General features: G+C 34.3%; 1 protein-coding gene across 16 annotated transcripts in view; it reads right to left on the reverse strand.

The window, feature by feature from the left end:
- Positions 1–12860, reverse strand: part of LOC143076423 (RIMS-binding protein 2-like) — a 152966-nt gene extending 140106 nt beyond the window's left edge. For 14 of the 16 annotated variants that reach the window (XM_076252195.1, XM_076252196.1, XM_076252185.1 and 11 more), the window contains exons 1-3: positions 12700–12860; positions 10097–10178; positions 6512–7608 (exon numbers count right to left, since the gene is read on the reverse strand). In XM_076252195.1, the coding sequence (XP_076108310.1) occupies positions 6512–7576 (1065 nt within the window). In that variant the 5' untranslated portion in view covers positions 7577–7608; positions 10097–10178; positions 12700–12860. Of the gene's footprint in view, positions 1–6511; positions 7609–10096; positions 10179–12311; positions 12481–12699 lie in introns of those variants that run through there. The other 2 variants (XM_076252181.1, XM_076252182.1) reach the window with 2 other exon arrangements.
- Positions 12861–27670: the final 14810 nt, after the last annotated feature.

Genomic DNA, 27670 nt, shown 5'->3' on the forward strand with positions numbered 1-27670 from the left:
GAACCACATCAACAAAGGACAACTACTGAACTTCAGATTCCTGACTTAGGACAGGTGCAAACAATTGCACTATTGGTTCTTTTAAAAATTTGTACAAATTAAATTACTTTACATCACTCTTGACTATATGTAAATCATTTTCATGTCTCAGCTTAAGGTGTGACCTCCACTGATCTTGAATGAACCATGTTATTGGAATATATAAAAGCTCCATACAGATTACCATTAGTGGTAATGAGATTTTTATGGCCGTGATGTCAGGGTAATTGCCATATTTACCCTGGGGTATGTGGTTATTTAACTATCTGATTATCGATGCATTAACATCCTTTATAAATCTTTGTGTATATCTTGTATACATAGAATAAAATACCTCGTTGCTTAATTCTTACATTAACTTCTGAATGTTATGCCTTAACACATAATGTATTTGCTTGTTAAGCAACCCACAAACTTACATACAGCCTTTCTTAAAGTCCTAATTTTTTACAAAACATTTAAATGAAAAATAACAAGCCACAGATTAATCCGAAATAAAAAATTATACTGTACAAATTAACTCCATTTGAATTCTAAGTCCAGGAAAACTCGATCAATAAAAAAATATTACATGTATTTACTGTGAATTCATTTATTTTTGTGGGTAACAAATTTCATAGATTCAGGAAAAGTTGTATTTTGATAGATGATCAGACTCAGATGTAACAATTTTCTTGGTTTTGCCAATCTATGCATACAATTAGGCTAATAAAAAATTGTCATTCCTTGAACATTTAATTGTCAAAGTAGTTCACGCTGTACTAACGAAAACCACGAAAATTGTTATCCAACGAATTATAATGAATCTACAGTATGCATTCTTATTTCACAAAGGCTGTAATATTATAAAATTCTTATCTTATAATATATATATGCATACATTGCAGTTCATTTATATATATGGACCATAATTTGGTATTCGGCCTTTGGTTTCTTTTTGTATCCTTTTTTATAAGTTCTAAAACTTTAACTTTTATTCTGTGGGTTGTGTTGATGTTAGAATAGTATTAATGGAACAATTGAGTTTTTCGAGAAAAAATTAATACATTTTGATTCACCGTTTACATGACAGGAAACAAAACAGGAAACCAATCTTTATTTTCTTTATTTTGCACAATATATTTCAAAAGACATAAATGAACACCTTTACTAGTGTTACTTGCTTCATGTTAATATTTAAAATCTATTTTCAATGTTAAATTAAAGTTTTTTTTAAACGTGACAGGAAACCATAAGAAACCGAAAGCATTTTTTTAGTTTTATTTTATTGCAAAATCTGCTTAAAATGATCTGAACAGTATACTTTTTCTTAAAATCCATCTTAAATGTAACAGTATTATAAAACTCCTAAATATGTGCTTGTTTTGAAAACAATAAGTACAATTTATTCAGGAATTTCCGTATTTTCTTCATTGATACAGGATACCATAATCGTTGTATCTTGATGTTTTAGCCAAAAAAATGTATTTATATTTGGTTTTGAAATTCCAGTTATATACAATTTATTCCAAATCATTGGTAATGTAAAATTCTTTAAATCCAGTAAAGAAAACAACTTTTAACTTGGAATTAGCATCTTTAAAATAAGCACCATGTGATATTTGTGACCTGTATACCATCTACATGGTTTCCACATTTTAACCTACTTTAGTGGGCTAAAATCAATAAAGTACTTCCTTTCAAGTCATGCATGGTAAAAGTTTACTTTTCCTTTGACAAGTTTATTGCGTTTCTGATAAGTGTTTGCAGAACATGAATAAAAAAAATTAATTAAAAATTGTGACAAAGATACCAACTTTGTACATTCCAAGTGTAACGGTACATTAACATGTATTTTGTATTAAATTATCTTTATTCACCTAAAATATCCAGTAATATTTACTGCTGAAGCTAAATCAATCCAACGAACATCGGCACCATGATAGGAGACGTAATTTCGATTGAATTTTCCAAGGACCCTTTACATCGTTATTGGGAAACGAAGTGTGTTAAAACGTCTGTCAAATCTGAAATCGATTTTGTCAAGTCATTGGGCATTTATTTTCACACAAGATCGTATGTAACATTATGCACATAGGAAAAATAATAGACCCCCGGCGCAATCTCTTTGAAAATTGTATTTTCTTTTTTAAACAAGACGAAACAAGCCTACAGATTATGTTTGCTTACATCCCGTTGGAAACAAATACAATGTTTAGACCTAGTATTTCGTATATCCGGCTGTAAGGGCGTGATCACATGTTAGTCACATGTTTCACGTATGACCGGAAATGATTAGAACTTAACGACAAAAACAATTTTAATAAATAAATGGACTTCTGTTTCGTGTGAAATGTAACGCATAACAATAACGTCATTTTCTAACTTAATTATTACGAAGAACAAAACAAGAATGTAAATCATCTCTGATTTACCTGTTTGAACATCTCGCGAGAGTTCGTATTTGCATATTGTTGCAAAGAATTCTTTTACAACAAAGCAGATTAAACCATCTAAAATGTGCGTTACGAAATGGGAAACCAAAATAACGACAGTGTTCTTACACCTGCTACAGAAATACTTATAGTTCTCTGCATTTTCTTCTCACTATTCTTATTGGTCGATGTTCTTTGTTATTTTAAAGCAAAAATTACGAATTTGCCCGTGACGATTATCTATAAATTAGTCAGCGTTATGCACTTCGGACGCGAAAAGTAACGCGAGAAACGACAAACAAATACGGTCGTATAATCTTTGAAATTTGTTAATTTCAAATTTTTTTCTAGGGAAGAGTAGCATACACTTGTATGTTGATAAAAATAATGGCATCTTTAGATGTAGTTACAACTTTTCTTACAGTAATTCACATTTTATTACTTTTCTATAGTTATAGGAAACGGAGCCCAATAGCAAATTATGGTCCATATATTAAATTAATTACTTGCAATTCTCCCTGTCAGCAGAAGGTCAGATGAATTCTGACCTTCACCAAATAAACTTGACCTATTGCTTATAATAGTATCTGAGAAATAATTAGGCCATTTTTTTCCACAAACATTTATTATTACAAAATGAACCATGAAAATGAGGTCAAGGTTAGATGAAACCTGCCAGTTGGACATGCACACCATTCAATCTTTCCATACATTTGTACATCAATGATGGTCCTATTGCTTATAGTATCCAAGATACAGACATAATTAACAGTGGTGGGTACAGGGGGAGGGCGTTCCAGAGGTTGGAACCCCCCTCTTCTTGTTGATCAATGCATTTGAATGGGGACTTTAAAAGAATTGCATGATATCATCATTAAATTCTCTTATTGGCAAAATTTAAACCTGTCAAAAGACATTTCTTTTTGTACATTTGTACTTAAAATTAGCCAAAGAAATGTTTTGTGGTACATACATAAATGTACATGATGTGTAAAATATACTACAACATGCACATGTTAATAAACTTCAAAATGTCAATGAATAGGATTCCAGGCTATACATGTACAAAATCGAATGAAACCATGCGTTTAACTTAAATGTGTTAAAAGGGCAACTAAAGAATGCTAATTGAATTGATAAATTGAAGCCTTGAAGTACTTGAACAAGTTAAAACTGTCCCTCTAACATTGTGTCTTATAATGTTCTTATGTTATAAAGGTGTATAATAGGTGTTTTGAGCAAATGCCAAAATCTTTTCAAGAGGAATTTAAAAGGCATATTTGTGTACCCTTTACATACTAAATTGTATTAGGTTAAAGTCTACACAAATATCCAAACAATTGATGACCTAATAAACAAAACATTCAGTCCAATAATCGATGATGTTTATCAATTAATAAAGTACACTGTAAGATTTCTATTAAAAGTTGTGTGTCTAGATAAATACAAACACTTAATTTAAGACTTATCAAGTATATGTCCCACATGCTATGGTAAATATTGACTATAAGACTATAAACATGATAAACATAACCTGTATAAGAATTATAGCATTAGAATTGATATTTACATGTTCTGATGTCTATTTCTATACCGGCAGTAAATGTATAATGAGAAAGAAATATATAGGGGGAGGGTTGAGATCTCACAAAATATGTTTAATTTTGAGTTTGTCCCAACTCAAGAGCCTTTGGCCTTTGTTAGTCTTGTATATTTTTTTTTAATTTAAGTTCATAAACATTCATTCATATGATTTGCTAAATGGAGTTTAGTTAGTCCAAATAATTATGACATCTTGAAAGACAGGAAGGCATAAAAGCAAAAATTTAAAATAGCCATCCAAGATGTCATAATTATTTGTACTAGAGTTTACAACGACGTCCATTTTCACTGATTTGATATTTTTGTGCTTTAATGCCACTTCTAATCACCACATTTAAGCTATTTCTTTGAGGCCAGTTTTTATTGGTGGAGGAAGCCAGAGGGCCTGGAGAAAACTACTGACCTTCGATAAGAAAACTGACAATCCTAGATTGGAGTTGAGTGCATCTGCTTGAGCAGGGTTCAAGCTCACAACCTCAGTTAATTATGACTGGTTGGTGATTACAGTAGTAACTATACTTAGACAACTCGGCCACCAAGGCCCCTTCTTTTTTTATTAAACTATAGTACATAGTATATTTTTATTTAGGGGCCAGCTGAGATCAATCTCTGGGTGGGGGATGATTTTCTCACTGCACTGATCATGAAGACCCATTGATGGCCTTTGGCTGTTTACAGTTATCAGATTGTTGGTCAGGTCAATGTCTCTTTGACATATTCCCCATTCCCATTCTCAATTTTACTTGAGAAAAAAAGAAAACTCAAAGAAACACCCCATTTATTATACAGATGTTAGATTGGATGTGTTTAAAAATACAGCACAGTCAAACAAATGCCCTACTTCAGCAAGATTTAACTACCTGATAAGAGAAGTCATGGAATCATACCATATCTCTATACCCCAGTCAACTCTTTGGTGGGGTAATATCAACATATTCATTATGTCTATCATGTCTATATATATACATGATAGGTATATCATAAAACAAACTTTGAAACATGCAAGTTTATTGCTATAAAAGATCTACATTGGTCTAAGACTGATCATAAAATGGTAAAATTTAAGTTTACATTCTTAAGGTCAGCTGGCCAACAGATCAATATATAATATTCCATCTTTAAACTATTCTATGTTTGAAATATATGACAAAATAATAATAAAAGCTCAAAAAACCAAAATTGGAATGTTCAACGAAGCACAAATTTTCTACAGGCTGTGTTGTCCTCGTAAACAAACCCCATTCAAGTATTTAGAAAATACAATTTTTTTTGGAGAAAACTGACCAGATTAATATATATGAATCCACTGAAACATGATTCATGAAGTTGTGTGTTGTACATCAAATAATCCTGCACTGTCATGACTGTATGAACTATAAAGTCATAAAGTCACTTTTGAACAACAAACTTCAAATTATGGTGACCCCTTCCCCTTTTACAATGATGTTACTCACATGAACTATGGATATCATAGAGTATTATTTATATACACTGATAATGTCCTTAAATTACTGGAGTTATTCCATGGTAGTATGTATATAACAAACATATAAGTCAACAATGACAATAGTACAATAGTTATACATGAGTCAGATATATTTCCCAAGCTGTTACTCTTACACTGGGATAACCAGTTCATTAATGAGTTTTCTACACTAGATAAAACATTTATAAGATGCTTTAATTTGTCATATATATATATAGAAACAAGTCATAATTGAAAACAATGTTCAATGATGTTCAAAACTATGATTGCGTTGGATCCTTTGATTGCCTTAGAGAAAAACTGCAATTTTTGTACGTGTGCATACAAAACATATATATTCAAATGTATACATGATAATGATGATATATATATGACAAAGCATCTTATAGATTTATATATATGTATAGATGCGTAAAATTCCAATAATTATAAAACATTATAATACATTTTGTACCTTCATGACCTTGTTATGAGTTTATTCATCCATATATGGACAGAACAGGTAAATTCAAAACAGAGTTCTTGCATGTCTTGATAAAATCATGAAAATGGTCAAATCAAATTGATTTAACGAAAGGAATACAAAGTTCTACCATATTCCTAATTAGGTATAGACATTTTCATTTCTGAATTTGAATATTTTCTCAAAAGTAAGCATTTTCTCTGGAAAAAGTTAGTTTTTGAAAGACAAATTTACAAATGATTTAAGGAAGTACAAAACACTACATTATAATATGTACTTCATACATGTCATATTAAACATATTTTTGACTTTGTATGTTTTCAGAGGAGTTGTGGATCAATGAAATCGGACTCTTCCTTTAGTAGTATAGAAGCCCTAGCACTACTTACTTTCAATCAATGCACCCCAAAACACTTTTATATATCATACATGTATATTTTGTTAATGTTGTTATCATTCATGAACCTTAACCACACCCCTTTTATTATTAATCTGCTTTTAACCTACCTCTTTCTGACTTTCTTCGTCCCCTCCTGAAGAACTAAACATGGCTGGCGATTTACTTGGAAGACTAAATGCAGAATCCATGGAGTATGTCTTGTTTAATGAAAATCCTGGTGAGGGATTTCGTAATGATAATGCTGGCGATGGATTAGACAATGAAAATGCCGGAGAAGGATCTGCTGATGCCAAATATTTTTCTAATTCTAATTCATCCACTCTAATTTCCTCTAATTTCTGTGCTAAAGTTCTGCTGGGGGCCCTACGTGAATGATGACTTAATATATCAGAAAAAGGCGTTGAGCAGAGACTATCGTCTTCAGCAAAACCACCTTCACTTAACGCCTTTTCTGCTTTTTTTAATTTTTGTAAATTCACAATTGCTAATTTTCTAGATTCATCCAAAATTTTTCTTAATTCAGCATCATATCCATCTTTTATCTCAGTAAATTCTTTGTCCTTTTTGTTTTCTTCAGCTGCTTTTTTGCGAAGTTTTTCTTCCAATTTTTTCCTTTCATCTTTCAACCTGTGGTTCTCGTCCGCCATCTCTCTCAAAGTTTCTTCGTATCGACATTTTTCTTCTTCTTTTGACATTTTCACAGCAGTTTGAATATCTTTCTCTACTTTGGCTTTTAAAGAAGACACTTCATCTTCCTTATACCTTAACACCTGTTTTAACTCACGGTCTTTTGATTTTATTATAGAATCTTGTAAAATTTCCACCTCTCTCCTTTTTTCTTGAATTAACTTATCCTCTAAGTGATGAATCTGATCTTCTTTTTCCTTTTCTAATTTACTCTGTATAGTTTTAATTTCCGATGTTTTTTCTTTATGAACCTGTTTATTACGTGCCTTCTCCATTTCTAATTCACTTTTGAGTCGGGCAATTTTCCTTTTGTAATCCTCTATCGAATGACTAGAGCGTTCTCGACGTCGACCTTCAGATTTTGCACTCTTTATACTCATAGGCGTAGAAGCTCTACTGATATCATTGAAATCAAACTCAAAATCATCATCTTTCAGCGTAAACCTTCCACTAGAGTACCTTCTACCCAGCTCCATCTCCGTCATTTTCTAGTGAAAATTCGTTAAATTCCGAACTTCTGCAAAACATAATTAAAACTTTCAAAATCCTAATTACCCCTAGTCACATAATGAAATTTTCTTTTTCACAGCACGCAAACATAATAAGTATACTTTTCTTTCATAGCTCAACAATAGGTGAACAGCAGGGTCAATTCTGTTACATTACAATACACAAAACTCACATACCCATAACTTTACAGATGAGTAAACATAACTCTCCATTCATATAAAATGTACATAATAATGTATGTTTCAAAAGTAATTATGAGGTGGCTTTACAATTTTGATTGAAAGCAGTGAACCATTTAAAAAACTGGTGTCACTATCATAGGTATACACATGAAATGGTGTCCATCATATCTTTATTTTGTTTCATCCAGCCAAAGAATTATAACAGAAAAGAATTAAAATATTGGATACCCTCAATAAATACCCCACATAAGGATGTACTTGGGGAAAATTGAAAAAAATCAAGAATTTAAAATTGATACTACATGTTGGAAGAGCATAATAATCAAGGAACAAAATAAGCTAAAAAATATTGATAGGTTATGAAGCTGCTTATTGAGATATTCTATTTTTTCAAAATAGGGGAAAAGGCGAAAACAGACTTTTAACTTTTATTTGCCTTTGTAATATTTATGTCTCAAATTTAAAAAAGAAAAGAACTCTAGACTCTGACCTTTTATGACCTAATCCTGCTAATGTCAATGAAGTCATACATGAAAAGAAAAATGGGTGTTATGGGGCAAAATATTTAACCCTGCAGCAGTAATGAAGGAAAAAACCATGGAGTCTAAATTAAGGCAAATATTTGAAGCAAAAGTAGAATAAGTACAATCACCCTCCCTTAATTTTTTGTTTGTTAGATAAAACAAGTATTCCAAATGTATCTCTTAATTTTGTGCTAAAAGAGAAAAAGTTTCACATTTCAATATTTACATGAGTCCATGCAAATGACTTCCACTAAACTGTAGCTTATTTGCATGCTGTGTTATTCAAGAGTCTTATATATTCGTTCAGGTTTTAATCTCTTATTTTGCAAAAACAAAATCTATTGAATACAATGTTAACCTCAATGAATTTTGTCTGCATAAAACAAACAAACAAAAACAGAGTACAAACTTCAAATTTCTTACCATGTGTTCACTCTACCTGAAGGGGAGGGGTGAAAAAAGTAAACTAAACCTTATCTGAAGTGTACATCCAGCCACTAATACATGTACATAAGAAATATATTTTGATTTAGACCATAGACTAGAAGAATTACATACTGAAAGTTATAACTTATATTGAAGGTGATATTTACCTATGATAACATTAATTCTAATCTTTCTTATATATCAAATATTGTACAACATTGTACAATGTTATTAAACATAAAAGTCAATGCAATGAAAGAGAATTATGTTATTTATTTTTAAACTGTTAAAAGTAAACAACCATAATTTACATAACACAGTGAACAGGTATCTGCAAACCGTTGACAACGAACACTGATTATAAGAAATTCATATTGGTCGGACTTGTTTTCAAACTATTATAGACCATGTATTTTAACCTAATCCTAACCACTTAAATTTTGCAAAGGACTGAAATGATATTGGTATTTTGTTAATATAGTGAGGACCAGAAGATTTTCTTTTGAAATCCATCAGGGAAAAAATGTTCTGAAAATTATTTTCTATACTTCTTTTTCAACTGATTTTTATTATGAGTTCTTTCTTATGTTGTACTGTTACCAATCTTATTAAAATAAGATTGTACTGTTACACAACTGTTCCAGGTTAGGGGAGGGTTGGGATTCGGTAAAAATGCTAAACTCTGCCACATTCTGTATGCATGTGCCTCTCTCAAGTCCGGAACCTGTAATTCTGTGGTAGCTATTTGTTGCTGTGTTACCAATATACGAGAGGGGGTAGGAGGGGTCATGATCCCGAAATCCCGGGCTAAAAAACACCTGATCCCGAAATCCCCAGCTTAAAAACACTGGATCCCGGAGTCCCGTTAAAGGTCATATCCCCTTTATATATGTTTTCCTTTATTTTTTGTACATTAAATTAGGCCTTTAGTTTTCTTGTTTGAATTGTTTTACATAAATTTGTGATTTTGAGGCCTTTTATAGCTGACTATGCAGTATGGGCTTTGCTCATTGTTGAAGGCCATACAGTGTCTTACGGATAGCTGTTAATTTCTGAGTCATTTGATCTCTTGTGGAGAGTTGTCTCATTCAGTCATTGGCAATCATACCACATCTTCTTTTTGATATATATTCTTAATCCTAAAGACATATGCTATACAATGTATATAAAATTACAAAATTTAAAATACTTTAATGGTTTGAACTTTTATGGATAGATACATTAAATTAAATGTACATACACAATCAAAGGACATTATCTGTCAAATAATCTATACAACCTTAAGACAAAATGACATCGTTTAATTTACAAATTTTTGAAGAAACAACAATATTATGACTAATTATGGTTGGATGAAACTTACATTCAGATTACAGGATTATCAATTCCAAATCTTTAGATGATGTTCATCTTAAAATACCTGTGTCCAATGAACCATGACGAACCTAAAATTACAATTCAAAATATTAGCAGTTGGTCAATAACATAAATATTTACAGTACTTAGTATAAAGGAGATCTATTTCATGGCCATTAGTTTGGGTCGCCAACAAGATTTGTGTTTTGAAGCATGCTTAATAATAACTTTGTGTAATTATTTGAAAATTTATCAATTCTGTTTTAAGTCTTCAGAAATTAAATAACCATCTAAATTTATTACACCAGGTACATGAATTGAAGCCATAAATACCAGATAAAAATGTCTGATAAAATTTGTTATAACTGAAATAATTTATGAAAACCAATTTCAATAACAACCTCACATCCATGTGTTGACGCCTGAATTCATTTACATAGACGTTATTGTAGAAAGAATTAAAAACATGTATTACTTTCAGTCATAAAATCATGCTTTTAACTAATTAAACAGTACGATTCTTGATGTCTGCTTAAGTGTCAGGGTGGCAAATATGCCAAGCATATTTATGATGGCACAAGTGCAGAGTGGATGTGCCCCAACTAAAGCTCCATAAGGTATGGCATTGGCAACCTGTCATCCCCCTCTCTCATCCCCTGACCCCTAAATCAGCCTCTAATTTGTTTGTTTCAAGCATTAAATCAATTTTATTACCTGTTTAACTCTGGCTTCATTACAGATAGTTTTGTTTGAGGGGGTAGGGGGTTGGGGTTACATGTACATCTACAGTGTTTGCTATAAAGTTTGAACCGGGAGCAGCACCTGCCCTTTTTTATTGACCCCCTTGCCTTTTTTCTGCCGATATATAATCATCATGCCTTTTTTATTCTAGGTCTCCAAAATCACCTAAAATTCTATTTGAAATACTCCAATTGAACTCATATTTTGTTCAGCTTTAGTGTACATTCAGCATAAACTCAACCTGATTTTGATTTTTCAAAGCCTTTAAAAAAGACAATACAATGGTGAGCATGACTTTCTAATTTTAATCTGACAAATTCTGGCAAACGTCAATGAACTTTAAGTCTAATAATTACTTGGCAATACTATAGTCAATTTGAACAACTTAGGTATGAAATATTAAAATTCTTTGTGAATACAGATAATTCAATAATATAACAGCTAGGTAACTTATCTGGATTTCTATTAAGGTCACGCTAAATAAACTACTTCAGACCTGTTAACTGTACTTGTCATTAGAATTTCTACAGTTTCTCTTGTTCAATGTGTGCATGCAGTTTTAATATAACATTAACCTCTAGAAGGTCAGTATATAGCCCATATAAAAATTGAGAATGGAAACTAAGAATGTGTCAAAAAGACAACAACCTTACTCAAAAAGCAAAAGACACAGGCAAAGGCAACCCATTGGTCTTGTACATGCAGTGAAAAAATCCCACACTTGTAAGGGGCCTTCAGCTGGCCCCTTTGAAGGCTCCTAAACCATACCTGCCAACTTTTCAATATGCCCATGGGGGTTTAATGCGCAAGATGGCTCTTGCAGTCCTAAAAAACTTCAAGGGGGCCTTCAAATGTATCTTAATGTTGTTTTTTGGGGTACTTCATACTTTTTAAATCCTATAGCCATTGTAATATTAACTGTTTTGATTAAAATTTTGGACAAATTTAATTTGCTCCTTCAAAATTTCTATTTGAGAGCTTTGGTGGTGGAAATCCTCCGCAAATAGTAACATTTGGCAGGTAGAATGTATGCTTAATATTTAAAACTTTAATTTATAACCTCACAGTGAATGTAATGTTAATGATAAACTTTTGAAGTTTTGAATAGTAGGTAAATTTTAGGAAACTTTAAGATAGATTCTGTTGGCCTGAAGAGATGAACTTTACAAGCCTTAACTGCCAGACCTGTGGTTGCAATGGCGCGGATCCAGAGGGGTATGTTCTAACTTCTGAAGGTAGGAACCCCCTTTTTTGGACAATCGATTCAATTGATTGGGGACATGTGATTGGAACCCCCGACCCCCCTTTATCCTGGGTTGGGAACCCCCTGTTTGAACTTGCTGGATCCACCCCTGGCTGGGTTGAGCGTGAAGAATGGGAATGTGGAGTTTGCGCGTGTGATCAAAAGACCCCTCCCCCTTTTTTGTGCGATTTTAACAATAACAGGATCGTGTGTCATCATACAGAGAATTGAGTAGTACATTTCAAACAATTTTACATGCTGTCAGTTTCCAAGAAGAATAATTGTTGTATTATCACAGCCCATCTTTTCATCCCCGCCAAGTGCCAAGTGCTGATATTAAGGGAACTCTTCTGTCTTTTCGTCAACCTCCAATCTGGCGTACCTAACAACCGAAACTGTCATACGGCGAGTCGAGTTATCTGGTTATGACAGCCCGGGAAGGAAAATTCCTCCACGTTTTGCATTTTTTAACTCCTAGATGTTTTTGTATGAAGAATTTGTTTCTTTAATTGAACTGCTGATGAAAAACAATAAAATATTTAAACTGTCGAAGCATGATGAGTCACTGTCCAACCTTAATCAAACCTGATACACTATTTACAGAAATAACGTAAAAATATACACACCTTCATATATTCTTTTGTCACAATCCAATCACAATGTTTTAAAATATTATTGCCATTTGGATAATAAGGGAGATTATCTAACTAATCACCGAATATAACACTTTCCCCCAGCAAAACGTTAGTCTTTTCATGTCTCCGCCAATTAAGTCACGTGGCTATCTTGTTTATGTATTGAACTTAATGTAAAAATTCAATTGATCAATGAAAGAACAAGCCTTGACACGTATATACAATATAAAATAAAGTTTAAAAGGATTTGTATTGAATATATACAAAATAGAGGGCCCTTGTTATTGTGGAGTTATGTACGGGTTATTTGTTTGAGAGGATCAGTAAAATTAATATTGGAAGTTAAATTTAATTATAAATATATAATATCAATTAAGGACGTATAACTAACATCTAATATACGTCCTTGATAATATGGATAGAGAAAAACTAGGCAAAGTGATGCCCCTCAACTCTGAAATAACTGTACTACAACAAAGTCAATGTAGGACTATCTTTGATATATTATTGTCCTTGCAGATGCAAAGTGATATTTTAAAATAACTAATGTTACAGTATTAACATTTAACCGCATAATATATAACCCGAAAATGACATTCAGTTTAAATATCTCCCAAAAGGCGGCAATTATTGATAAACATAAAAACCCTGATCACATGCACACCTTCAATATATTTCCAAATAGTCAGCAATCTGAAACTTCCTAGCATTCAAACATGAGGGAGGAATTATCTGGAAACGCTCCTCTTGTGCAAGTAAATACTAAAAAAGCAAATTAATATTAATGAGGGAGATAGGACCTTTATCGGGACTCCGGGATTGGGTGTTTTCACGCTCTGGATTTCGGGATTGACCCTTTCGGTATTCGAGAATTCTTTTTCGAATTTTGGGATGTCGGGCTAAATGTCTAAATTCGGGACCCGTTGAGATTTCGTGTTTTTAAGCCCGGGATTATATTTTGGAATCAGGACCCCTCTGCCCCCCCCCCCCCCATTAATAAAAAAAATCAAAACTCTGACACCATGCACACCTTCAACAGTACAAACAGCCAGCAAGTAAAATCTTTCAGCTAGCATTCAAATTGTAGGCAGTGGCAGATCCAGAACTTTTCCCTAGGTAAGAGAGGACACTGACTGACCTAAGGGCTACATCAGTCATGCTTTAGTGATAATCATGGAATTTTCCGACAAAATGAGAGGGTGTCCCCAAGGCACACACTGGATCTGCCTATGGTAGGATAAGTAGTCTGGAAACGATCCGAGCTCTCATGCAAGTTTTAAATACTCCAAAAAATGACAAAATTCAACTATCTACCAAAAAAGCAAATATAAATAATTTAAAAATTCAAAACACTGACTACTTGTATACCTCCAATATATGTTCAAACAGCCAGCAAAGTGAAAATTTCCTAGCATCCAAACTGTAGAAGCAGTACAGGGCTTTCCATTGAAGCCGGTAGCTGGCGGAAATCCGCCGTTTACGGTGGCTTCAAGTGCCGGCTACTTCACTGACAAAAATATGAATTCAAAAAGAAAAAAATATCTTTTTCAAATGTTTACAGGCAGCCGAGAGGCGTATTGTCGCAAAGTCGCGGTCACGATTTATAAACAAGGATGAAAAGTCAGTGTTTACCTTGTGCTAAATATAGTTCACATGAATTCAGGTCACTGATTGGTTGTCTATTTAAAGTCAGAATGCATCGTTTCTTTTCAAAGATAACAAGAGCGACTTTCCGGTGGTCATTGAACGATAACAATAGAAACGTTTCGATGGTCATTAACTCGTTGGCTTTTTTTTTGGCTTTTTAAAACGTGAAGACAATCAGATAGGATGACAATCTTGTGTTATGGAATAATATCAGTCAAATTAAAGAAAGTGTAGTAGCTCATATTGTTCAGAATCTTGAAAACAGTATCTTTTAAAGGTAATTTTCAAAACCCACGTGGTGTTCAGAGAATCAAGGTCAAAAACGAAAGTAGAATATTGTCGACTCTACCTCAAAAAATAACATTTCCAAATGATTTATGTATCCGATTTATTGAACAGTTTACAAAAAAATGAGAAAATCAGAGGATATATCAATTTTCTGTCAATGCTTGAGAAATAATTATATGATTTAATTACGTGCAACAGTCTTTAGAGAGAAAAGGGGGGTCATTTGTTTACAAATGCACTCAGCTATGCAAAATAAATCGATCAAGATTTCTAACAAACCGAATTATTATATAAATAAAACTCCTTTAAATGAATTTTAAGCATTAGGTAATAAAAATAAAAAACTATAACATAAAAAAAAATGAAATTTCTTTGAGATTTTTTTTTCTTTCTTTAATTTCATACATAAAAAATGGTCATTTGAAAGATGAAATTAGGTGCCAGGAGATTGCAAGAATGCAGGATTTTGCTCTATTTATGCCAGAGCTTCTGGGGCCTTGAGCGGCCCCCATACCCCCTGCCGTAAGGCACCAAGCTTACAGCTTGGTGGGCGTCTGGCTTTGCCGAACGCATGTTACAGCCGCCTATAATTTTAATTGAGCCTTCTACTTCAATTTCAAGGGAAAGCCCTGCAGTAAAGCTGAATAACTTATGTACCTATCATGTAATGGGACGGACGTACAGGGCTAAAACAATATCCCCCCTCCACTTTTAGTTGCGGGGGCATAAAAATATGCACAACAGTTAAAACAATTATTAGTTATATCTAGAGGACAAATGTGTGTTGGCTTAAATAATGCAATTTTTTCATTAATATGAAAGTGGATCTCGGACTGTTGAAACAAGGTATTGGAACATCTCTATTCACAACACAACAGCTTTTTAAGAACATTTTGAATAAATATCACATTTCCGGAGGGGATTTAGGGCGAGGCGGATAGGAATCCGGTCCCTGTTATGGAAAAGGGTTGATTAAGACGGGGCAAGGGCATTGACCCCATATCCCACTCCCGTTTTGTTGGAAAAGTTGGTTGATTAAATAGGGAATCACTGAGGTATGACTGGAGCGGGACCCATCTACAGCAGTTACTACCCGATCCCCTTTTATAAAAATTTCGGAATCTGTCACTGATGGAGCTTCATATATGAAAAATGCATATACTTTTTATATGGATTACTTGCTGACAAATCGTCAGCTTGGCAGAGGGGCGCATTTTTTTCAAAATCTGGGATCTTCAACTAGATTTTACCAGAGACCGATTCACAGTATAAATCCTTCCTACTAATCTGTATACCAAAGACGTATGACACAACATATATGTTGTCAGCTGTCTGAATGCAAGATTGTGACCAGTGCATACTATAAATGCATACCTGCCAACTGTCACTATTTGCGAGGGATTTCCCCCATGGAGGCTCCCAAATTGAAATTTTGAAAGAGCAATTTTGTTCACTTTTTTAAACAAAACAATTAATATTGCAATGACTTAAGGCTTATAAAAGTATGAAGAAGCCAAAAAACAACATAAAAATGTATTTAAAGGCCCCCTTGAAGTTTTTTTTAGGACTATGACAGCCATCTTGCACGCAAAACCCCCATGGACATTTTGAAAAGTTGGCAGGTATGTAAATGTGTCTTTTGAAAAAAATGTCGAATTTTAAGTAGACCTATGATTATTTTATTTTTTTATTTCTAATAGAAAATGCAGTTGTAATTAAGTGTTTAAATGGAAGTTTGTAGAATTTCTTTCGTAATTTGTGTGCGTACAGTGTAAGGTTAACACATTTCAAATGTTTGTTTTCCTATTTTTGATCGACAATCTTCTAGCCAGACGAAGAGTGTTATTACAAAAAGCGCAAATTAACCTTAACATTTAACGCACAACGTTTCTAACAGTGGAGAGAAAAGAAATTTCAAGACATTTAGTGAAAACAATAACTGCCATCGTATTAGGTTGTAAATTACTGAAATCAGGTTTGGATATTTGAAATAAAGAAACATTATACTTCAGAATAAAGAAACACTTAAAACAAGAATTATTCAATTTAAAACTAAAACTCGGAGAAATATTCAATCTTAAATGAGAGTTCAGGCTTATTGTTCCGAACGTCACTTTTCATCTGGTTATAGATACCTACTAGCCACACTGAAAGGATATAAAAAAGGACGAGACGATATTTGGCATAAACCTGCATGGTTCATTAACTTTCTGTTGACACTGGTGACAATTTCTAAAGTATGAGTAGCAAAAGACAATACAACCTGTACCTTTAGACTATATATGATAGATATATCGTTAATCAACATGGCAGACGTGCTTTCGATTAGGACCGCCACTTTACGTTGTTTGTGTTATTTTACGTACGCCTTACTGGAAACATGTATCAATATATAAGGATATAAAATCACACCCTCTCGATTGCTTTTGTGCATCATTCATATTCAATCCACGGTCTTATAATTATCTACATGGAAAAGAAACTTATAAAGATACTGATGGAAGTTTTATCTGAATGGACCCATGCTGTAATGTGACTTATGTCATTCATTCATTACACGAGTTGACATTAAATATAATGTTCATACAAAAAATGTACACTGCCCTTTCCTCGATCTTGATATCTATATTTTTAACGGGAGTATTAAGCTTAATACCAAAGGAGTAGGTCCGGTAAGGACAGATTTTGGCCTCAAATTTCAGGTTCATCTGACGAAAGATTTTGACCACTTTTTAAACACTTCTTAAGTGTCTATTTTATTTGATTCAATTAGTTTATGTGAAAGATTTTAACTGATTTAGTCATTAAAAACGATCCGATTCAAGCTCAAATATGAAAAATCTACCAAATATGCCGAAAAATGTCACTTTTCAGATGGTTTTTGTCAAAAATGAAGGTGGCCGCATCCGTGTTCATCCATAACCTTTATATATGTTATGTATTATCATCAAATACAACTTACATTTCAATAATTAGGATGAACACGAATGCGGCCACTTTCGTTTTAAACGGAAACCGTCTAAAATTTAACTAAAATGCTAGAATTGTGGAGATTTAGTAATTTAGCATGACTTAATGGTGCTACTACCCGATATATGTGCATTGTATTGTCAAAAACAGACCATATCTATGTAGAAGAAGCATTCCTCTGTCCAATAAACAACTAAAAGTTTATATTTTAACAATTTTGTAAAACTGCTATATTTTGGGGCCATAAAGGGGTCTTACTGGACCTACTCCTTTATGATAAAAGAGATGATTTTTTTCATATCATATTGTTATAATTATTTATTTATAGATGGTGAAGTTCCCTTAATTGTCACCATCTTATGGTGTTTATATCTCGTATTGATTTAACGAAAGAAATCTCTGTATTACTGAAAATTATAACCGAGGGTTTTCAATATCACAAACTAGTAAAAAAAACTTACTAAATTTTATCATCGGTACATGGACATCATTCGTAAAATAAATCAACATGCATACATCTTATACGTTCAGGTATTTCACATCTAATCTTTTATGGTACTTTTAATATTCTATACAAAGCACAAAATATTGACATTCACCTCAAAAGTTTACCAATCCTTTACACAGACTTATTCAGAAGGGATACGTTTTACTATGCGTATTGCTGTGTGTTTGTTTATTCTACTTTAACTATTAAGATAATGGGGAGGTTGGGATCTCACAAAACATGTTTAACCCTGCTGCATTTTTGGGCTTGTCCCAAGTCAGAAGCCTCTGACCTTTGTAAATCTTGTATGTTTTTTTGAAATTGAGTTGATTTATATGTTTTGGAGTTGAGTTTGACGTCCATTTTCAATGAACTAGTACACATCTTTATTTCGCGGCTAGCTACAACTTGCCTCTGGGTGCGGGATATTCTCGGCCAGTTGAAGTGGTTTTCGGCTGTTGTCTGCTCTTTGGTTGGGTTGTTGTCTCACGCGACTCATATCAACAGTTGCTCGGAAAGGCTATGATGCCTTCACAGCCAATTATAAGGCAAAGATTAATGACAATGCAAATTTTTATTATAGTTAATAATTTTGAGCCTGTCTGTTTACATGATCTATTAAATGTAAAAGATTTCCTTCAGGAAAATGACCGAAAATCGTTGTCCGTTTTTCGGTCTATTGCGGTTAGTACCGAAATTTTGTCGTATTTGTCGTAAATATTCTTTCAGCTATTGTAATTTATTGGATATACCGCATGTGAAAACTAGTAGGATTTTTTTTTAATTTGCAGCTGCTACTCTGTGGAACAGCCTACCTGACCTTGCATTTAAGGACTGAAAACAGTTTTTCTCAATTTAAGAGCCTTACACAGTTATGGAATGGTTCCAAATGCTGTTGTTCTGTATGTCGATAAGCTTTTTCATATTTGGTAATTGCTCAAAATGTTATTATGTGTGCTTTATTTTTCTTGTGTTTAATTTTACTTGTGCTTAATTTTAGTTGTGCTTAATTTTAGTTGTGCTTAAATTTTAGATGTGCCTCAGTTTTGACATGTTTAGAGGTATAGGGGGAGGGTTGAGATCTCATAAACATGTTTAACCCCGCCGCATTTTTGCGCCTGTTCCAAGTCAGGAGCCTCTGGCCTTTGTTAGTCTTGTATTATTTTAATTTTAGTTTCTTGTGTATAATTTGGAAATTAGTATGACGTTCATTATCACTGAACTAGTATATATTTGTTTAGGGGCCAGCTGAAGGACGCCTCCGGGTGCGGGAATTTCTCGCTACATTGAAGACCTGTTGGTGACCTTCTGCTGTTGTTTTTTTCTATGGTCGGGTTGTTGTCTCTTTGGCACATTCCCCATTTCCATTCTCAATTTTATTAGATATGTATTTTAGTATTTGCTTTGAATGTATTACAATATGCCTTTGCTGTTTCTATGCATTTAATAATTAGATGCGTATATATCTTGTTTGCATGTTGTGTGTTTTAATATTGTGTATGTTATTTTATATTCGTTAAAAAGCTCTCAAGAGCGTTGTTATATGTTTGTATTGTTATATGTTAATCGAATCAAAATAAAACTTTTTGCGATGTTGTTACAACAGTTACATCACCAAAACACTATCATTTGTACATGCTAAAATGTCATACAATGTTGACTAATAAACTATAAAATTGGAATTCACAGCAAATATGGGAATCAAGATATTAGTATAACTTCATTATTCCAGCGTACTGTAATAATAATGTATATACAAATATTACGTGCTGGACTAGATGTTCAAGTTATTTTTAAACCCATTTCTAGGATACTATTTTAATATTCTTCTATAGTGAATATAAAATTAAGAACATTTGGTTTTGCTTGCCAATGAGACAACCCCCAACAAGAGACCAAACGGCACAAACATAAACAAATATGGGTCTTTGTACGGCCTTCTTCAATGATCAAAGCCAATACCGCATAGTCAGCTATAAATTACTCTGAATTTAAATGTTAAATAATTCAAACGAGAAAACTAATGAACTTATTTATGAATAAATGGTTGTCGTTGGTTTATGTATGTAGTGTTTGCTTTTCGGAAACTTTTTTTATTTTAAATTCGGACGTTAGTTTTCTCAATTGAATTGTTTTATGATTTTCATATCGGGGCTCTTTCATAGCCGACCGAGTTTTCTCATTGCGAAAGGCCTTACGGTTGCATATTATTGCTTACATCCACTCCTATTGAACTTTGTTGTCTTTAAAATGGTAAGTATACCACCTATCCTTGTGTCTATATACACTTACCACATTGATCAGAATCTAAATTTATAATTATAGCATTTCCTTGTAATTATTGCATAGAGTCATCAGAGTTGTGTCCCTTCAAATGTGTGTTTTAATATTTTACATGTATAGATATTTACAATTTACTTGAACTAAATTAAGACGGCTGTATTATTTTAAAGTTGTTACAAAATATTTCTTTTATGTCTAGGCACAAAAAAAAAAAAGATCCACGAGAATTTGCAGTTACCTCAGTCGACTGTTTTCCCGAAAATTGGCCTATAATTTAAAAGCAAACATCTAAAAGTAAATATCTCGAGGTTTAATTCAATAATTACAAGTAAAAACACATAAGATGCATTAAATCCAAAAATAAGCCATGATTCATTAAACGTTTAATGTCCATAGCTAACTGATTTAAACAATTCAATTTTATCTTTTACCTCATATAACTCATTTAATTTGCATCGATACTTTCCATTTGCCTTGGTGCTTGTAAAATCGATGGTTACACAGAGCGCCAAACTATTCTTTGGAGAGATCGTTGCAGTGATTGCGTAGGATGTGGTCGATATTCGTAGCGTTCTGCTGGAAGAGGCAGGGGAAGTTGGCATTCTCCCGGATCGCTTGGCGTGGCAGTGTGAAGTAGTTCTGGCACAGGTAAAAACAATCGACGTTGTCTTCACACGTGTTCTATTTTCTCAGCCTTAAGTCGTCGAACACCATGAGGTTCACCATGAGGTTCTTGCGGCTGTGATCAAGTTCTTGGGGTCTGGTACATCGCTTTGTCGATACCACTCGGGTGTCGTGGTGGTGGTAAGTTGTTGACCACATCGATCAACGATTAGGGTGACTTGCCCTTGCGCTGTAAGAGGTCTAGGATATCTTCTTTAGGGAAGCTTTTTTCCAGCGCTTGCTCCAACAGCTGGTACATAGGTTGGTGAAACGATTATCCGAAGACGTACAATCGATTGTAGTCGGAGCCATCCATCGCGCAGGTATAAGGTTGATCAGCAACGTCGTATTACAACAGTCCGACTTCCCAACGATCAACCGTCTTATCGATCGTTGAGGTATGAGGTATGAGGTAGTGATTACTCAGGCACTGTAGGAAATGTCTTCAACGTTCATTTATTAAAATAGAATAGCGAAGATTGTCTGCGTGAAAGTCGTAGGAAGACGGTCACAGTTAACACCAGCGAGGTAATGACCAGCAACGGGTGCCAGAGATATGATGGCAACTGCAAGGTGTGCGATGCCAAGAAGTCTCAGTTTGTTGCTACAACCGGTACAGGGTTCATGAACAAACTAATCAACCGATTATCCATGGAAATGCATCTACCCGGAAACAACTTCACCGGACCAGGGACTATTTCCCGATGGCACCCTGAAGGCTTGATCGAAACCCATTAATCAAGCTGACCAGGCAGCATATCACCACGATCTTTGTTATACCCAGCACAAGGATGCAACCGCACGCAACTCCATATGTGACCAAGCTATGCTTTCCTCGCTTAACACCATTCCCAACTCTACAACACGCGAACGCTTGGACTGAAGCATCGTCGGACCCATCATCGGTACCTAAGCTCGATTCGGTCTGGGTGTTAAAAAAAATGTTCGCTGGACCGATGAGCTAGCTGAGGAGTTGCACAAACCAGTTCGACGCTGGTTTCATAAATGCTGTGTAGCGGTGGGTGGTGTGGATGAGACCTGGGCGGCCGACCTCGTTGATATGGGTGACTTCTCCAGGGACAACAAGGGAAATAAATTTATCTTGAGCATTATCGCTGTTTTCTCCAAATACGGCTGGCTGATACCACTCAAGAACAAGAAGGGGGTGACGGTGCGGGATGCCTTCAAAGCGGTATGCCCAAGAAGCTATGAACAGGCAAGGGCACCGAGTTTTACAACAAACATGTAAATCAGCTGCTTCAAAAGCATGGTATCGATCTCTACTCCACCGGGAACGAAGAGAAGTCGAGAATTTTCAAACGTTTGAACCGCATAATGAAAGAGAAAATGTTCAAACACTCCACACGCACCTATATCGATGTCCTGGACGATCTTGTTCGCCAGTACAATACCACCAAACACCGCTATCAAGATGGCCCCTGTTGCCGCAAGTCATAAGGAACATGAAAACAAGTTGTATTGGAACCTTTACGGCAGCATACCTCCCATGAAACCACCGCGATTTTCTGAATCACCAAGAAGAAAGGTACATTCGAGAAGGGATACACCCCCCGCTGGACCGAGGAAGTATTCACCATTTCCCTAGTTTTGTCAGAGGTCCACTGGGCAATCTTTTCTACGATCTTTTGATCCATCTCCTCAAGGGTTTCAACAAAGTCCGTGGTCGCAGTGAAAATCTAGTTTCCCAAGTGAAAGTATCCCTCTTTCAATCCCAATCTTCTATAAGTTCCACTCGTGACATCCGAGAGACCTCAAGGGAGGTCTGTACATCCATGTCAATAATGGGTGTCATATTCCAGGTAGTAAATACAAATTTTACGGCTTTCTTCGGCGAATGTACCTCAATTTTATCCCCAATGACTTTCTTATCTTCCAAAATCTTTTCCTGCACCTTCTTTAGCAGTCGATCTATCGACAGCCCGCTAACATCTTTCAACCCAAGTTGTTTTGCCTGGGTGATAATCTCCTTCCTTGTGTGGGGTTTGGGACGACGATGAAATTTGAGATTTGTTTTCGTTTCTATTAACTCTCAACCAACTGATCTCTCCTCAAACGGGAGTTCCCTCGAAGATGGTTCATTTTCGCTATACCTCTGAGGGCTTTGAAGTTTTCAATTACTAACTCCATGTTCACTATTGGATCCATGTCTTTATCCTTACAATAAAAATAAAATAAATTAGATCACCCCAAAACTACCGTCCCCAATTTACTGGTTTTTAGACCCAGTTTTCGGGCCTACAAAACATATCCTTACACTTCCCATCCTACAATCCTTATAAAAAATAAGAAAGTAGTTAAACGTACCCGTTGCGTCTGGATTTTTTCATCCCATAGCTCACAATTTGCACACCTCCATCGGTCTCTCTCTTTGCCAAGACAGTAGTCAGCTGCATGTTTAAACTTTCACATCGCTATGTGCGAAAAGTTTCCCCTTTCCAGCACAAGGTTATAATTTTGCAGACCTTTACCTCGTGTCAACATCTTTAATGTCTTTGACAATCCAGGGTGAGTCCTGTCCTACTTTTCGCCATTTGAGAATTTCGTCATCATTGCAGCGCTGTTCTCTGTTTGCCTTAATAGCGGCCAGTTATTCTTTTCAGAATTTCTACCTCTTGTGCCGTATTATTACTGCGATCAGAAATATTTGTAATCTTAAAATCCATTGTGTTTGTGTGTGTGTGTTTCTTTCTTCCACAAAGACACATTTTCCCTCGACCCAACCTCAAAATGGGGGTGTGGCAGAACTCTCATAATAATACTACTGTTTCTCTCTTAATAAGTTTTCAAATGAGGAATAAGGTATATCTGTAATTAGGGGCTAATGGGTCACAGCAGTCCATTCCATTATTTAAAATATCCATTTCATTATTCAAAATTGGCTATTTCTTAATTTCCACGCGTATTTTGGCATTTAGGTCCTCCGTAACCCCTTTAATGGTCATTGCGGCACATATCGTTTATGCTCAGTTTATTCATCTATCAATAAGCTTTAATTTGGTGTATAAATCTTGCCTTGATGAGGGACTGAAGGGTTGCAGCCGTCCATTCCATTATTCAAAATAAGCTATTTCTTGACGTTTACGCGTATTTCGATATTTAAGTCCTTCGTTACTCATCTAATATGCGTTGCGGAACATGTTGACTATATACCTTTTGTCCCTCTCGTAACAAGCTTTCGAATGAGGTATAAAGTATATCTATGATTAGGGCTAAAAGGTCGCAGCAGTCCATTCCGTTATTCGAAATATCAATTTCATTATTTAAAATTGGCTATTTCTTTATTTCCACGCGTATTTTGGCATTTAGGTCCTCCGTAACCCCTCTAATGATCATTGCAGCACATATCTCTTATACTCAGTTTATTTCTCTATCAATAAGCTTTAATTTTGTGTATAAATCTTGCCTTGATTAGGGACTGAAGGGTTGCAGCAGTCCATTCCATTATTCAAAATAAGCTATTTCTTCAGGTTCAAGCGTAATTCTGTAATTAGGTCTTTTGTTACTCCTCTAATATGCGTTGCGGAACGTGTTGACTATATACCTTTTGTTCCTCTCGTAATAAGCTTTCGAATGAGGTATAAAATATATCTATAATTAGGGGCTAAAGGGTCGCAGCAGTCCTTTCCATTGTTCAAAATATCCCTTTCATTATTCAAAATTGGCTATTTCTTAATTTCCACGCGTATTTTGGCAGTTAGGTCCTCCGTAACCCCTCTCATGGTCATTGCGGCACAATCGACTTGTTTTATCTATAATTTATTAAAGGATGAAGAATAGCAAAGGTCCAGTGAAAATCAGAAAAGAAAGACAACGTAGAGTATTTCAATTTTGAAAAAAAATATGTTTTGGTATTCAGGTCGTTCATACATAAGGAATTTTTGTTAAAAATATTTAGGAAAACCCTCTAGTTTATCCTCCGAAACTAGGAACTAGATAAATATATCAAATTAAAATTTAAAGAATGTTTTTATTTATTTTTTTCTGATATTAATTTGAATATTTGTTAGATAACACAAAAAAAGACGAATTTACAAATACGGGATATAGCTTTAGTGTCACAGTAATTTTTTTTTGATTTCTATTTCACTATTCACCGCTTCAAGTTCACAAGTTCAATAATGAAACATAAACTATTTCATTATTCATTATTCATTTCTTAAACATTGAATAGTGAATAATGAACTATTTCATGATTAATTATTTAATTTTGAATAATGAACTATGAATAGTGGACGTACTTCAGCGCGGTGCTTTAAGACACGTTTACGGTTTTGTATATCCAACATTCATGGTAATGAGTTATGATGTTGTATTTGTAATTCTGAACGGATATCGTTTTTCGTCTTATCGTTTGTATTTGTAATTCTGATCGGATATCGTTTTTTGTTTTATCGTTTGTATTTGTAATTCTGATCGGATATCGTATTTTGTCTTATCGTTTGTAATTCTACTTTCTATTCGTTTGTAAAAGTAAAGATAATTAATCATCCAGTTAATATATAAGATTTTAGTTTAAAGCAACTATATGTGCACGATTTGTTTGTGTTACAGTTTAATTTAGAAATAACGTCATAGCTAGTTAATACAATTTATCCTGCAATTGGGTATCCTACTGTACAGCCCTACAGATATCGGTATGCTGTATCTGTATACTATAAGAATATCGCTTCAAAGCTCCGCCCACTGCCGGACTGAGTATTGTTTGAACCTGTGTGACCTCAGAATGTATATTCCCGTTGCATATATTCCAATGACGATGAAAATTGTCGATTTCAAAACTTGAATGTGTATGATTGTGTTACAAAATCAACCATGTCAATTTTAGCATGCATGTTTAGTGAATGTCAAGTCTGAAGCGTAGGACAACTCGTACACCTCTGTTTCAAATTTGACAATGTTTTGTTATTTGTTTTTACTGTTGAAATTAGTTGTTATGTTAAAATAGATAATTATTCACCTAGAGCGATGTATTATTGTTGACCATTCAGCGTAATGTGTGATTTTGATATTACTACGCGGGCCTCAAGGGATTACAAATCGAAAATATATACTAAATATGTTAGTTTTTGTGTCTTTCAAAACGCAAATAATATACAGAATTAATTGCAGGATAAAGACAATAACTGTTTAGTGTCTTTAAATACAGAGCCGTGGTGTAGTGGCTAGTGCATCGGACTACTAACACAAAGGTTCCTGGTTCGATTCCCGTTTGGGATGAAAATTTCAGGAACTCAATTTTCGGCTCTCCCTTGACACCATCTGCGAGTATGGTCTTGAGGAAACGACGATAGTCCGTCGGAAGGGGACGATAAATGGCTGACCCGTGTTAAGAGAGAGCCATATCTATTGCACGTTAAAGGCACCCTTGTAGATTTCGAAAAAGAGTAGGCTAATGCCGCTACAAGGCAACACTCGTACCCGCCAAGTGGAAGGGGATTAATATAAGTTGCAAAACTTGTTTCCCAATGCACTATAAATAAATATGTTTAAATATAAGCTGTATTTGTACTCGGCTCGAAACAGGTGTAGTAGCTCGCTAAAAGCTCGTATACACCTTGTTTCCTAGCCTCGTACAAATACAGCTGATATTTAAAAGACACTAAACAGTTATTGTCTATGAATTATTTGAAGTTAGGGCTGAAATTGATGTGGTTGGGTTCTCTGAACTTAACTATACTGTAAACATATTTTGGCTGATACTTTCGCGTTTAGTCCCTTTTAGCCCATTTCGTGGCGATATAATTTCGCGATTCTCAAATTACTTGATGTAGTTAAGGAAAAATCCAAGTTTCACATATTCGCGACGGTTTATATTCGCGATATTTTTCTACTCACGAAAGTCGCAATAATGAATCGCTCGCGAAAATAAGTTTGTTTACAGTATCACCTTCCGGAGATTTTCATGCTGAATATTGTTAGATCCCCAGTAATGGCGTGGCCAGTAGAACTGTTCATATAAGGCGAGTTTGAACAGTCACGTTAATGTTTTTGAGGTTTCCTTCTAAGTCAAGGTTCTGAAATACTGGTTTAATAGGATGCAATGGTTTTGGTGTAACTGTAGGATAAAATGATAATAGAAATAGGCTGATTTAGAAAATAATGTATAATTTTAGATTATCTGTTTGCTAATGTTGATAGCATCAATTCCTTTATTATAAAACAGCTACGCCACACACTAAACTGACCAATCTGCATTTAGAGAAAATGAATTCAGGCATCAATTATAAAGTGCATACTGTGAGTACTCTCATACATATAGCACACATATGTGTCCTGTTTTATGAGATTGATGCCAATCTGATCAGTCAGGCGATTTCCTGCAGATTTTTAACTATGTTGTAACGAAATGTGAGGATCCTCTGAAATGGAACATGTTTCCCCTACAATTGAATGATGACGTTGTTTAAATCTTACCAATGATTGACCTTTCTTATTACATTGTATATATTTCTTGTATAACTATGTTTAAACATTGTTAACGCTTGAACTTTTAATTATTCTTGACTATGTTTTTTTCATTCGAAACACTTGTGCATTGTTTATTGCAAAGACGTACAATGACGTCATTATATATTTTGGTAGTCACCAGTTCCGGTTTTTGTA

The sequence above is a fragment of the Mytilus galloprovincialis genome, chromosome 5, assembly GCF_965363235.1.
Source record: "Mytilus galloprovincialis chromosome 5, xbMytGall1.hap1.1, whole genome shotgun sequence".
Classification (NCBI taxonomy): Eukaryota; Metazoa; Mollusca; class Bivalvia; order Mytilida; family Mytilidae; genus Mytilus; species Mytilus galloprovincialis.